A 12,444-nucleotide genomic window follows, 5' to 3' on the forward strand; every position below is an offset into this window, starting at 1 on the left:
CAGTGCAGCGTCACTCCGACTCTTCTCACAATGGTGCTTGTCTTGTCAAGTTAGATGAAAGCTGAATCGATGTCCTGGAAGATCACATAATGATTAATTGGTATTCTACATAAAATAACCAAATATAATATCATAATAAAACGTTACTGTTGCACCAAAAAGAACAACCTAATTTCTTATGAGATGGCTATCTGAATAGTTTTTAAAAAACTCACCGCGCACGCCATTAGGCAGAATGTACTTTGATTGAAACAAAAATACAGGAAGGCTATATAGATTGTTGACACTATCTGCTCTAACTGGCTCACGAAACAGTAATTCAATAAGATCTAAATGCATATTCACATGAAACTGATGGAGATCAAATGATTCCCATGCAGACAGACGAGGTTCGGACATTTCACTGGCTAAATCTTTAGAATTATCATTCGCGATTGACAGTAATGATGCCATGGCCTATTTCTAAATGAGGTATGCCTCACTTGGTATTTGAGGGTATTAATAATGTTATTGAGACACTAGGCAGACGCTCCAATTTTATGCATATTCTATAATTAAATTATATTTCTGTCGGTACAAACTTTGTTTGCTCTCCGGCCCTTAAAATGTTTGCACTTTACCATGAACAGGAGGGGATTTGTGTGTGTGTGTAGCTATTTTAAATGTTTGAAAACCGCATTTGGGTATCTATTTTAAATGTGGTCCCCTAGATTTGGTGTTTGCATATGGGAGCAGGTTGGGAAGACATTATATTTGAATTATCATAGTAAACTGTTGACCCAAAACCCTGTGAAAATCGGTGCTTGAAACCAACATCACCTGTGCAGTCTTTTGGCCAGGCCTATGCTGTTTCAAAAAGTGCAACAAAATTTGTCAAAAAGTTAATTTCGCAAGGAATTATAGGTATTCAATTCAAGAAACAAATTACTTATAAAACCAGTCATTTTGCATTTAAAACATTTTGTTTAGCTTCGCCTTAGTGCTTTATTTGTCAAATGACGCTACGAGCTAGCCAAACCCTCATTTTCCAAATATCTTCATTGACCGCTGGTCCACCTCCGTCTGCTTGATGATTTACAATAATGGCGACGCTTTTATTCTGAGTGTACTTCTGCAAGCCATTTGACAAAATAAATACATTTGAGGAGAACAATCAAATACATATGACAATAAACGTAGCAGGAAACAATTATTCCAACAAAAAAAGGACTAAGCTACACTACCTGGCTAATGTGTTACTTAAGTTGTGGAGGTGGCATTCTTGCGGAGGCACAAGCGCTAACGTTAGCTAGCAGCTAACAAAGGTCTACAATTTCGTGACGATGTGGCTACTTTACAAGCTCTTGGGGTGACACTTTCTTGTGGTCTTGGGACGAAAAACAACTTAAAGGGGATACTGAGACGTATCAGTTATTTCCACAACGTTACAGAACAGCTTGTGGAGTGGAAAGTGCGTGCCATTCAACAGCTTACTTTGTCAGCTAACGTTAACTCGCTAGCTAGCATTTTGGGCTATCTTGGCTTTGCTTCCCAGTTCACTGCGTTGTTGTTGTTTTTAGTTGGTTAACTTAACGTATAACATTCACATTACGATACATTTGACTAGCACCTTTGTCGCTAGGGTGTTTCTGCTATCTTGTTTTTGAACGTTACAGTAAGCAGGCTAGCCACACAGTTCGGCGTGCTACTTGCAAACTAACAAGATATTGCTGAATTGTGTTCTTCTGGACAACAGACCGATTTTGCATCGCAAAATTATCCTGCCGAACACAGTTAACGTTAGTTAGCAATCTAGCATATTCTGCTAGCTGGCAATTTGCGAGACCTTTTCGCAAATGACTACCGGCAGGAATAACCGTGTGATGATGGAAGGAGTTGGTGCAAGAGTGATCCGCGGACCCGATTGGAAATGGGGAAAACAGGATGGTGGAGAGGGACATGTAGGCACCGTCAGGAGTTTTGAAAGTCCGGAAGAAGTGGTTGTTGTCTGGGATAACGGGACTGCAGCCAACTACCGGTGCTCTGGTGCATACGACGTGAGGATATTTGATAGTGCTCCCACAGGTAATGTTTGCCTTCTGGTACTGCGATCCTAAACATATTGTTTCCTGTTTTCGTGTTACATTTAGCTTATGCATTTGAGTGTTGATGTGTACGCTACACAGTTATTTCGCAACCGCATTTCAAGTATTGCAATGCACCAAGCGTTAGCGACATGGAAGAGCCTAACAGGGTAAACTGAACTCCATACAGATCATGTGACATGTCCACTTTTTTACTGAACAAAAATATAAATGCAATATCCAACAATTTCAAAGATTTTACTGAATTACAGACTTAGTTAATACAGTTCATATAAGGAAATCAGTCAATTGAAATATATTAATTAGGCCCTAATCTGTGGATCTTATTTAATCACTTTGTATCCCCAGCACAATATGCACCTGTGTAATGATCATGCTGTTTAATCAGTTTCTTGATATGCCAAACCTGTCAGGTGGATGGATTGTCTTGGCAAAGGAGAAATGCTCACTAACAGGGATGTTAACAAATTTGTGCCCAAAATTTGGGAGAAGGAACATTCTTTGAATCTTTTATTTCAGCTCATGAAACATGAGACCAACACTTTACATGTTTATATTTTTGTTCTGTGCATTACCTATTGTTCACCTAACACCTTTTTTGCACTATTGGTTAGAGCCTGTAAGTAAACATTTCACTGTAAGGTGAATTCGGTGCACGTGACAAATATACTTTGATTTGATTTAGAGTTTGTGAATGATGGTATGAAGATGGCAAGTTGAGCAACCCCAGAGCCTCCCCAGAGCCTCGGGTCCTATTACCATTTTCTAACTGCCTTATTAACACTCCCTCTCAGGTATCAAGCATGACGGCACCATGTGCGACACCTGTCGTCAGCAGCCTATCATCGGGATCCGCTGGAAGTGTGCTGAATGCAACAACTATGACCTCTGCACCACCTGTTACCATGGAGACAAGCACCACCTGCGACATCGCTTCTACAGGATCACTACCCCTGGTAGCGAGAGGTGAGTACTGTCCACGGCCCCGTGAAGCCAATGGTTGCATTCCAGGACCTCTTTAATGCAGTCACATTACGCGTTGTGAGATCTGGGGTGTATTCCTTATACAGATTCAGTTGTAAAATGTTTTGCAACCAAGAGTTTACACAAAACAGAAAACATTTTGCAACAAAAATGTGAGTCCCTCCATGTTTCATTCTGTTTGCTGTTTGCTTCCGTTTGGTTTTTAAACGGTAAACGACTTCCATTGCAATATGTAATGAATGCACCTCTGATTATCTTCACAGTATGACCGCAACAAAGGTAACATGGAACACAAGCCCTATGCATAGGGGTGCTTCGTCAACTAAGCTCCACCTCTATGACAAAATCTATGGTTTAGTGATGAGTTTAATGATAGCAGTTCCTATCTACATCCTTTGGTTGGTTATGTTGAGGAACCACCAATTTTACTCTACCTTCTGTTTTCTGTTTCTACCTGGCTGTCTCTCTGTGATATTTGAGTTGTAATTCCTGAGCCCAGCCTGATAGGCAGACTCAACATGTGGCAACCGATCCTGGCTCTTTGTTGCCAGGCGACCGCTCAGCCTCTTTCAGAAGCAGTGATGTTGGGATTGGCCTCAGCCAATCCCATGTTACTGGCCATGTCTGTTTTTTTCTGCTTCCGTTGAAGATTTACAAGTAAAAGACCAAGCACAATTGAAAAATCAAAACAACCAACCTATCTTGAGAATGTTATGATGGGAAAGGAATGTAATAGTTTGAAATAATAATAAAAGGTGCTGAGAATAAGTTACATGTAAGAGGTTTTCAAAATTAACCAACTGACTGAAACAACCTGCAGAGAGTGCAACCAAGACATCTTATTGCGTTAGGGCTGACCCCAATTAGTCGACTGGTCGATTGTTTGGTCGTAGGCGGTTGGTTGACCAAGATTTTGTTTTAGTCGAGCATTAACAACACATGTATATGCGGCCATCTCGGTGAACTAATCCATTGCAGAGGCCTAGACTAAAAGCCAATTTAGGCTTGATCCGAGAAATGTGGTCCGAGGCTCCATATGGAGGGTGTGATGCAATTGCGGAGTCTCCAGAAGCCAAATCGAGCTCCGCACTGCATCGCCATGCACCTCCCAAATGTTTTAACAATGTGGAGGGCTCTGTATAGCTCCGCATTGACATGATTTGTTGAAGGTAGGTGGGGGTTCCTTGACAACTTCCTTCACAACAGCACTGCTCAGCGAAGCGCAAGAAGTATGAATCTCTTGATTTCTGCTGAGGCCGAATCACTGTAAATGCTGCATGGCAAATGCAGACATCAGATTGACCATGCGCCCACATACATAATGCACTTCTATCTCCAGAATACTCTCCCTCGTGCCAATGTGTGCACGTTCACATATATCACAAGTACTACATTTACTGTTAATGCCTATAATTTCTAATCTATGTTTGTTACTTTGGTTCCGGTAATTTCTGTTAATGCATTCAATATTATTATTCCAGTCTTACTGTTCTCATTGTCAGAGTGGACAGATTGTTTGCAGTGCGCACAACCTATGCTACACTTGTGAATAACACATTTTGGTTTATTTCATTCCATTTACAAGTTGACTATTTAGTCATTGTCTTTTATTTGGAGTGCTCCTGTCAATGTTGAGTAAGTACGCATAGAAGTAGGCTTATAGGCTACCTGGCCTGCGCACAAATGTAGGCATATAATTGTGCCCATTTGGGGATCTGATAATATTTCTGATTGGCTTAACGCACAACCACCAATCTGTGGAGCTTCTCAAAATATATTTTTCTTCACCTCAAACAGCAAGCAAACAGTCTGTTTTTACATCCATTGAGAATTACAAGAATTCATCAATGTATTTGAAAACATCTTTCCAGCTCTCTCCCGTTTGATAACCACTTGAAAGGGAAAAATGTCATTCTCTGATCCAGTGGAAATGTCATAAAATAGGCCTACCTGGTTACTTCTCATCAGTGCTTGACTTGGAGTGAAATAGGTTCCGGTACTTATTTTGGGTGCTGGTACTGTTTTATATTTAGGTGCAAGAGCTCCACAATACTTGAGTTAATACTCTATAAGAGGAATATAACATTTTGAGTTTCTGGTACTCAGCTCCGGTGAGCTCCTGCCCAAGTCAAGCGCTGCTTCTTATCCCTTGCGTAAATAGCCTACAGCTGTTTGTACTGAGCTCACTGGCACAGGAAACTTTCAGGGACCAGAATATTTAATACAATGTTGCAAGTTCGCTAGCAACTAAGTTAATAGTTGATACAATGTTTCAAGTTCCTTGCAGACAGGCCATGCATAGCCAATATGATTTATAAGATATTTATTTTTATCAGGATATTTTCTACCTGCAGGCTGTAATGTTTTGTATTTGTTTGCTTTCTGTAGGCAATTTTTACATAGTTGGCAATATACTTTTTTAGGTTTGTCTCATTTCAGATTTGGATAGAATTTGGATTACCCACATGACAATGAATTTGAGATATGAAAATGTTATTCTAAATTAAATTAAACAGTTCCACAAAAATGTGCATATGAAAACCCTAACTGGCACGCAAATTGGTAGAAATGGTAAGATAAATTGGCATTCCACATGAGAAAGGTTGCCGAGGCAGAATCTGCAAAAGCCAGCAGGAGAGAGAGGGAAATGGTTGTCAGGTTTTCTTCTTCTGGTTATCGAGATCTCTGGCTCCCTTGAGGCATTTGTTTCTTTCATCAAACCGTAAGCTTAAAGCATCAGAAGCTCAATGCATATAGTTGATTTTATTAAAACATGAAAAGACATATGGAAAAAAATGGAATAATACATGTTTAAAAATGTTGACCAATTGATTGGTCGAAAGAACAAACGACTTTCGCTCTACAAAGATTTTTTTTTGTGTTGGGGACAGCCGTATATTGCAAACAATATGTTTGCTTGCTAAAGCAGTCACTCCATCCGCTTCAAGCCCTTTGTGAGATTCAAAGGGACAAACAAAACGCATGGCGCAACAGCTGGCACCTTTTCAAGTACATATGACCTCAGTTCCCCTGAGACAGTTATTTCATGACTGCAAACAAAGGCAGCAGGGGGGTCCCTGTCCTCCCTCAGACACTGCTCTGAACTGAAGGCATGGTGGACTGTTTTGTTATGCCACATTAGATTATTTCACTGACTATGTGGGGGAGTGTCCCCAAGACAGCAGTCTGTTTACATTGGTTAGGCCTACAGTGTCCAGCTGCTCTGTCTAGTTGTCTAGCCTCTAGGGCTCTACTGTGGTTAGTTAGACCACTGCCATGAGGCTTTGGCCTCTCTCTTGACCAATTACCAGTAAAGAAGCATGGATGCATGCGTCGTCGGTCAAGAAATGGCAGTGCTATGGAACAAACAATAGGATAGGATGCCATCTTTCCAAGTCAGTTCCACTCATTTCTGCCCTGCTAGAGCTGCCCCTGTCAACTGTGCGTGCTGTTGTTGTAAAGTGGAAATGTCTAGGAGCAACAACGGCTCGGCCGCCAAGTGGTAGGCCACACAAGCTAACAGAACGGGACCACCGAGTGTTGAAGCATGTAAAGATCGCCTGTCCTCGGTTGCAACACTCACAATAGAGTTCCAAATTGTCTCTGGAAGCAACAAACTGTTAATCGGGAGCTTTATGAAATGGGTTTCCACGGCTGAGCAGCCGCACACAAGCCTAAGATCATCATGCGCAATGTCTAGCGTCGGCTGGAGTGGTGTAAAGCTCGCCGCCATTTGACTCTGGAGTAGTGGAAATGCGTTCTCTGGAGTGATGAATCACGCTTCACCATCTGGCAGTTTGATGGACGAATCTGGGTTTGGCGGATGCCAGGAGAACGCTGCCTGCCCCGACTGCATAGTGCCAAATGTAAAGTTTGGTGGAAGAGGAATAATGGTCTGGGGCTGTTTTTCATGGTTCGGTATAGGCCACTTAGTTTCAGTGAAGGGAATTCTTAATGCTACAGCATACAATAACATTCTAGATGATTCTGTGCTTCCAACTTTGTGGCAACAGTTTGGGGAAGGCTCTTTCCTCTTCCAGCATGACAATACCACAGTGCACAAAGCGAGGTCCATACAGAAATGGTTTGTCGAGATCGGTGTGGAAGAACTTGACTGGCCTGCACAGAGCCCTGACCTCAACCCCATCGAACACCCTTTGGGATGAATTGGAACGCCAACTGCGAGCCAGGCCTAATCCCTCAACATCAGTGCCCAACCTCACTAATGCTCTTGGGGCTGAATGGAAGCAAGTCCCCGCAGTAAGGTTCCAACTTCTAGTGGAGAGCCTTCCTAGAAGAGTGGAGGCTTTTATAGCAGGAAAGGGGGGACCATATAGAGTTGGACGTTCGACGAGCAGGTGTCGTCATACTTTTGGTTATGTAATGTATGAGGACACCTGCTTGACCAAGTAGACAAGCGTCCCTAGACCCCCATATGAGACAAGGAGCCACAGCCTATTTATTATTTTGAAGTGCTGGTGATATTCAGGTCAAAGAAGACCAGACATGTTTACCTGGTGGAATTTGGCACAGATGACGTTTGACACAAATAATTGGGTATACAGTTGAAGTCTGAAGTTCACATACACCGTAGCCAAATTCATTTAAACTGTTTTTCACAATTCCTGACATTTAATCCTAGTAAAAATCCCCCGTCTTAGGTTAGGTAGGATCCCCACTTTATTTTAAGAATGTGAAATGTCAGAATAATAGTAGAGAAAATGAATTATTTCAGCTTTTATTTATTTTCATCACATTCCCAGTGGGTCAGAAGTTTACATACACTCAATTAGTATTTGGTAGCATTGCTTTTAAATTGTTAAACTTTGGTCAAATAAACCATTTACGGATTGTGGCTGGACGATATTTCACAATTGGTTTGAACGGCGTCATAAACAAGACGTGTTCGTATTTATTTATTTTTCGGACTAATTATTCAGATGAAAAATCACGGACTTGGTGAGATAGGGCCTTTACTGAAAATAGGCCTTTTACAAGATTAAATCATGACATGAGCGTTAAATTCTAATTAGAGATCATCCAGACAGGCTACTTTAAGAAACATTCTGAATGGTTTTATCGGCCTGTAGAGAATCAGCGAACTCATACCTGCTCACCCCTGTAAAAGGACCTGTCAATCAAGGCCACCAGCATACATTGAGTGTACAGAACATTAAGAACACCTTCCTAATATTGAGTTGCACCATTCTTGATACACACGGGAAACTGTTGAGCGTGAAAAACCCAGCAACTTTGCAGATCTTGACACAAACCGATGCGCCTGGCACGGACTACCATACCCCATTCACCCCCTGAATGGAACCCAATCCATGTCTCAATTGTGGATTTAATCGGTGATTTCACCTGGTCGGGCCACCATGGAAAGAGCTGGTGTCCTTAATGTTTTGTACATTGTGTCAGACACAAGACTATTTGTCCTTACAAAAACCTAGGCCTACCTTAGGCTTTCCGAAAGTAGGCTACAAGATAATGAATTGATGGGGAGAGAGACAGCTAATATGAAATTGACAATCATTAAAATAGAAACAAATACAAGCAACATGTCCATATACTATTTGTCAGTGCTGATTTTAGTCTATAAATGAAGAAAATATTTTATCAAGTTATACCATGGCGGGTTGGATAGAATTGGCTCGTTGTTCATTTGACACATTTTTCATCGGAGCCAGAAGAACCTTGTCGATGGCTGGTGAATAATTAATGAGGTCAGACACATCCAACCTGTTTTAAAATAATTTATTTACTAGCAAGCAATGAAAACGTGCATAGCCTATAGACGAGTGCTTCTACACCCCCTGCACCTGTACCGGATTAGCTGCGACCGTTGGAAAGAAGAGATGTAGACAGAAGTTAGCAAAACAAGGCCCATTTAATCAGGGTTTTTTACAATTATTTTATTTTCAATGCGGTCTTAATCCATAAATGTCAGTTACAGGGTTATTCAATTACCGTCACAGCCCTATTTCAGAGTACCCAATTGTTGTGCTGGCAATGGCCTGTAGAGTTATTTTTTAAACTATATATATATATATATATATATATATATTTTTTTTTTTTTTTTTTTTATTTCGCCTTTAATTTAACCAGGTAGGCCAGTTGAGAATAAGTTCGCATTTACAACTGTGACCTGGCCAAGATAAAGCAAAGCAATGCGACAAAAACAACAACACAGAGTTACACATAAAGAAACGTACAGTCAATAACACAGTAGAAAAATCTATGTACAGTGTGTGCAAATGAAGTAAGGAGGTAAGGCAATAAATGGACCATAGAGGCGAAATAATTACAATTTAGCATTTACACTGGAGTGATAGATGTGCAGATGATGATGTGTAAGTAGAGATACTGGGGTGCAAAAGAGCAAGAGGATAAGTAACAATATGGGGATGAGGTAGTTCGGGGTGCTATTTACAGATTGGCTGTGAACAATCGATAAGCTGCTCTGACAGCTGATGCTTAAAGTTAGTGAGGGAGATATAGTCTCCAGCTTCAGTGATTTTTGCAATTCGTTCCAGTCATTGGCAGCAGAGAACTGGAAGGAAAGGCGGCCAAAGGAGGTGTTGCCTTTGGGGATGACCAGTGAAATATACCTGCTGAACCGCGTGCTACGGGTGGGTGTTGCTATGGTGACCAGTGAGCTGAGATAAGGCGGGGATTTACCTAGCATAGACTTATAGATGACCTGGAGCCAGTGGGTTTGGCGACGACTATGTAGTGAGGGCCATGCTCGTTTAGAGGCTCCTCTGAAATTCAGTTAGCAGCTCAACTTCTTCATCAAAAGAGATGGAGTTGAGGAGTGTTTTGATTTGAGGTTGTTGACACCTCTTGAAATATTCTACCAAGCTATCGTTATTGACCAAAGGTTCACAGTAGTGATGCAGGGTTAGGCTGTGGTAGGCCTTCATTGTAAATAAGATTTGAGAACTGACTTGCCTAGTTAAATAAAGGTTACACACAAACACACACCACTGACCAAAAAGCTATTTTGTTGGCATTTACGTATGTCCCCATTACCAGTAAAACATAATCAAAACCTATTTCTTTCACTTACTTGCTGTGCTGTTTCATTGTTCATTTGTTCAGTCGTTTCATTCTCAACCAGGATTTCTATGGAACGTCGTCTGGGTCTTTGCTATGGAATGCCGTTTGGGTCTTTCTGTGTCAAATAATATAGTGTCAAATAACACTATTTGACATGTCAAATACGTTTGTTGATAAATCAGGACCTGAATATGACTGTACGTCACAATAATTTAACTGTTCATAATTGTTTGTTATTACACATTGATTACACTATCACTCGTATTTCATATGTCACAACAATTCATGCTATGATGCTGGTAAAGTTGTCTTGCGCACTTACAGTGCTGGTCATAAAAATAAGCTTTCTAGCTCATGGATGCAAAAAAATGTTCTTCCCCAAAAACAGCACAACGAGATCTGTTTCAGTAGCTATAGTTAGCAATCTAACTATATAGCTAAGTGTCTTCTAAAATAATGCTAATTAAGAAGACAGTTCTTATTTTGATTAATGGTGGTCAGACCCATCTATGTGAAACTAGTCACTAAGGATTAGCCACAATAGTGGACTTTGCTGTTAGCCTTCAAATTTAAAGTATGGCATAATTCTACTATTTGTATTCATTTGCATCACTGTCAATAACACACTTATTTTGAAGGCAAACCGCAAATTCCACTATTGTGCCTAATCATTATTGTGGCTAGCTTCACAACACATAACCCGGTGTGGTCAAGCCTCACTAGCCAGATGAAGCTAGCTGCCTGCTGATATAACGTTAGCTCTGGGCAACAGGGTTAAGTAGCTGGCTAGCTATTTATTTTCATGAACTGAAGTTCAATTTCAATAGGTGAACAACAAGTGGCAACCTGGCGGTGCTCGACCAGTCGGCGAAAGCCAACATCACCCACGACAGAAAACGGTTGATTGTCAAGGGTCATGAAATTCCATTATCTTGGCTTTAGGTTGTCTTGCTGAAATGTTGTTACTCTTTCAAATGACTGCTCGATCCACACAGCAGACATTTTGGGCTAGTTTAGGAATGCTGTGTTGGACGTATAGCACAACATTTTACATGGCGTCATTACGTCATGTACCTCTACGTTATATAGATTTTGCACATCGGCATTAAACTAGGCCGAATCTGATATGTTTACCGATGTATCGTGTATCCCTAGTCCAGTTCTTGGAAATGTCTAAAATGGCATGTCAACATTTATTTTTGGCTAATAACAGTGAATAAACATTTCAATGACTGATATAGATTGACTAACACATCAACAGCATGATTTGCTCGTAGGTCTTTCAATACCACAAAAAAGAAATGGCCAACTTTATCCAGTATTGGTTATATATTTCCAACCTTCACATCCATAAAATGACAACTACTATTATTCACCCACTAAGTTCGTAAAATAAACGTAGATGTGCATGTGTCTCTTTTGACAGAGTCCTGTTGGAGTCTCGCCGTAAGTCGAAGAAGATCACAGCCCGAGGCATCTTCACCGGTGGCCGGGTGGTGAGAGGAGTGGACTGGCAGTGGGAGGATCAGGATGGAGGCAACGGAAGGAGAGGAAAGGTACTCGTTCTGTTGCAACACATATAACATGTAAAAAAAAATATCTATATATAATTTGCTACGGTGTGACCATTTAATCATGACCCTGTACCTTGTTCAGTAGGGCATGCTGAAGGGAAATGTTTTGCAATTTAAGATGGAAATCTGTGTTCTTGTTGGACCGCCAATAAGATTTTTGCTAAATTTAGCTGCCTGTTGTAGATGACACAGGCTTCTCATCAAATATGAAATGTATTACTATGTCTATTTGGGATTTAATTAGGTTCCCCATTAGCTGTTGGGTAAGCCACAACTACTCTTCCTGTGGTGCATACAGAACATGAAACATGACATAATACAGAACATTAATGATCAGTAATAGACAAGAACAGCTCAAGGACAGAACTACATATATTTAAAAATGGCACAGAGCCTAAATATCAATACATACTGTATGTATTGCTGTATCTGATGTTAGAAACCAGGTTTCCTGATCATTTGAGCAATGTGAGATGGGAGTTACAAGCAATTATGGCTCTATTTAATAATCTACCCTTGCGTGAATTTGTTCTGGATTTATGGACTGTTAAAAGACTCCTGGTGGGGTAAGTGTGTGTCAGCTGTGCGTAATTTGACTTCGCAAACAATTTGGAATTTTCAACACATTGACTGCATCACTACTTTTTTATAAGAAACAGTCTCTCCAACTCTTAGCCAAGAGAGACTTGCATGCATGGGTATTTATATTAGCCCTCTGATTACAATGTAGAGCAAGACGT

At 40.7% G+C, this 12,444-nt stretch overlaps 1 protein-coding gene across 4 annotated transcripts in view; it reads left to right on the forward strand.

Moving 5' to 3' along the window:
* Positions 1–1,014: 1,014 nt before the first annotated feature.
* The window catches only part of LOC110530507 (E3 ubiquitin-protein ligase mib1), a 92,852-nt gene continuing 81,422 nt past the window's right edge, over positions 1,015–12,444 (forward strand). For 3 of the 4 annotated variants that reach the window (XM_036986153.1, XM_036986154.1, XM_036986156.1), the window contains exons 1-3: positions 1,015–2,064; positions 2,879–3,050; positions 11,557–11,686. In XM_036986153.1, coding sequence (XP_036842048.1) covers positions 1,836–2,064; positions 2,879–3,050; positions 11,557–11,686 — 531 coding nt within the window. In that variant the 5' untranslated portion in view covers positions 1,015–1,835. The remainder of the gene's footprint in view (positions 2,065–2,878; positions 3,051–11,556; positions 11,687–12,444) is intronic. The other variant, XM_036986155.1, reaches the window with a different exon arrangement.

Source organism: Oncorhynchus mykiss, chromosome 8, assembly GCF_013265735.2.
Source record: "Oncorhynchus mykiss isolate Arlee chromosome 8, USDA_OmykA_1.1, whole genome shotgun sequence".
Lineage (NCBI taxonomy): Eukaryota > Metazoa > Chordata > Actinopteri > Salmoniformes > Salmonidae > Oncorhynchus > Oncorhynchus mykiss.